We start from the raw sequence: 2,107 nt of genomic DNA, 5'->3' as shown, positions 1-2,107 counted from the left end.
GCCAGGCTGCAAATCCTCAACAATGGATGCGGCGTTCAGGCAGTCCTGCGCAAAGGCGACCGGAAGGTTGAGGAGTTCTTTGAGGCGTTTTGCCACAGGCTCCAGCGTCGCTCCCGCCTCGTAGCCAGGCACACTGCTGCCGCCGGAAGCAGCCGCTGCTGTCATCGACACGCCCTTTGGGCGGCCAAGGTGGCTCATCAGCACGCAGCTACCGCCAGACTCCAGCACCTTCTGGATCGTCGGCAGGGCGGAGCGAATGCGGTGGTCATTCGTGATGACCCCATCCTTCACAGGGACGTTGAAGTCCACGCGGAGGAGGACCCTCTTGCCCTTCACGTCGATATGATCGATGTTCTTCTTCTCCTTTAGTGCCATCACTTCGCTTCAGAGTTGGGGCCTTTACAAACTTTTTGTATGCGTTTGTGTGTTTTTACTCAAAAACAGTTGCTATTTCTTTTCTATTTAATGTCTCTTGAGATTTGCTGTTCGCATGCGTGAACGCGCACCGGCGCCGCGCGAAGGTCGCACAAGCACATGAAAAAGAGCCACACGCCAACGCGGGCAGCAACGGCGAATGGTACGGCACACCGCAAGAGGGCCAAGACACACACACACACACAAGGGCAGAAACAAACAACCGTAGGACAGGGGGAGGTGCACGACGAACGGCACGTCGTTAACCAACAAAACGCTTTTCTTTGTTCTGTTTTTTTTTTGGATCCACGTGGCGGCCGCCGCCTCTACTCCTTGTCGTCCAGCACGGCGATGCCGTGGAGCGTCTTGCCCTCCAGCAGCTCCAGCGACGCGCCACCGCCCGTCGACACGTGTGACATGCGTGGGGCCTCCCCACTCATCTCCGCCGCGCTTGCGCTGTCGCCGCCGCCGATGATGCTCATCAGCCCCAGCTCCTGCGTGCCTTCGCCCATCGCCTTCGCAATCGCAAAGGTGCCCTTCGAGTACGGCTTCATCTCAAACACGCCCATCGGGCCATTCCAGATCGCACTCTTGCACTTCGCCACGACCTCGACGTACTTCTCAATCGTCTTGGGGCCGATGTCCAGCGCCATGTAGCCGTCAGGGATGTCCACCCCCTCCGTGACCAAAGGCGACTCCACGGCCTTGAACTCCGTGTGGCACACGTGGTCCACAGGCAGCAGCAGGGTCACCTTGCGGTCCTCCGCCTTCTTCAGCAGCGAGCGCGCAAGCTCCAACTTGTCCTCCTCGCACATTGAACTCCCGATCTTGTGGCCCTGCGCCTTCAGGAACGTGTACGCCATCGCGCCACCGATGAGCAGGTAGTCAATGCGCTGCAGCATGTTGTCCAGCAGATGGATCTTGTCACTCACCTTCGCACCTCCCACGATCGCCACAAACGGCCGTGCCGGGCTACCCAGCACCTTCGCAAAGTAAGAGATCTCCTTGTCCATCAGGTAGCCCGCTGCACCGTGGCCGAGCACCTTGGGGATGCCAGTCATTGTCGCGCTGTCGCGGTGGGCAGTGCCAAACGCGTCGCTGACGAAAACGTCGCCGTAGGATGCCAGAACTCGCGCCATGGCGTGGCGCTCCTCCTCCTCCTTACTGCTCTCCTCCGTGTAGAAGCGCACGTTCTCGAGCAGCACGACGCCGCCAGGCTGCAAATCCTCAACAATGGATGCGGCGTTCAGGCAGTCCTGCGCAAAGGCGACCGGAAGGTTGAGGAGTTCTTTGAGGCGTTTTGGCCACAGGCTCCAGCGTCGCTCCCGCCTCGTAGCCAGGCACACTGCTGCCGCCGGAGGCAGCCGCTGCTGTCATCGACACGCCCTTTGGGCGGCCAAGGTGGCTCATCAGCACGCAGCTACCGCCAGACTCCAGCACCTTCTGGATCGTCGGCAGGGCGGAGCGAATGCGGTGGTCATTCGTGATGACCCCATCCTTCACAGGGACGTTGAAGTCCACGCGGAGGAGGACCCTCTTGCCCTTCACGTCGATATGATCGATGTTCTTCTTCTCCTTTAGTGCCATCACTTCGCTTCAGAGTTGGGGCCTTTACAAACTTTTTGTATGCGTTTGTGTGTTTTTACTCAAAAACAGTTGCTATTTTTTTTCTATTTAATGTCTCTTGAGATTT

General features: G+C 58.6%; 4 protein-coding genes across 4 annotated transcripts in view, besides 2 other annotated features; all 4 read right to left on the bottom strand.

Moving 5' to 3' along the window:
• Tco025E_01746 (phosphoglycerate kinase) lies at positions 1–375 on the bottom strand (the record flags this gene model as incomplete). The annotated part of the gene is made up of 1 exon (XM_029368683.1): positions 1–375. A coding segment is annotated over one exon (375 nt), but the record flags the coding sequence as incomplete, so codon positions are not given.
• A 228-nt stretch (positions 376–603) lies between these two features.
• Positions 604–620: a microsatellite.
• Positions 621–740: 120 nt separating this feature from the next.
• Positions 741–1,553, bottom strand: Tco025E_01745 (phosphoglycerate kinase; the record flags this gene model as incomplete). Its single annotated transcript, XM_029368682.1, has 1 exon — positions 741–1,553. One exon carries the CDS (start codon positions 1,551–1,553, stop codon positions 741–743), a length of 813 nt encoding a protein of 270 aa, XP_029231246.1.
• A 9-nt stretch (positions 1,554–1,562) lies between these two features.
• Positions 1,563–1,590: a sequence feature (GA-rich).
• Positions 1,591–1,641: 51 nt separating this feature from the next.
• On the bottom strand, positions 1,642–2,001 carry Tco025E_01744 (phosphoglycerate kinase; the record flags this gene model as incomplete). The annotated part of the gene is made up of 1 exon (XM_029368681.1): positions 1,642–2,001. One exon carries the CDS (start codon positions 1,999–2,001, stop codon positions 1,642–1,644), a length of 360 nt encoding a protein of 119 aa, XP_029231245.1.
• An 87-nt stretch (positions 2,002–2,088) lies between these two features.
• The window catches only part of Tco025E_01743 (3-phosphoglycerate kinase, glycosomal), a gene marked incomplete at both ends in the record, with an annotated part of 1,056 nt that continues 1,037 nt past the window's right edge, over positions 2,089–2,107 (bottom strand). Inside the window, one exon of the mRNA XM_029368680.1 lies at positions 2,089–2,107. This exon is cut by the window's right edge and continues 1,037 nt beyond it. Within this exon, the coding sequence (XP_029231244.1) occupies positions 2,089–2,107 (19 nt within the window).

Source organism: Trypanosoma conorhini (assembly GCF_003719485.1).
Source record: "Trypanosoma conorhini strain 025E chromosome Unknown Tco_14.4_contig_00060, whole genome shotgun sequence".
NCBI classification, from domain to species: Eukaryota; Euglenozoa; class Kinetoplastea; order Trypanosomatida; family Trypanosomatidae; genus Trypanosoma; species Trypanosoma conorhini.
The sequence above is the reverse complement of the archived record's forward strand: the minus strand, read 5'-3'. Positions and strand labels throughout refer to the sequence as shown.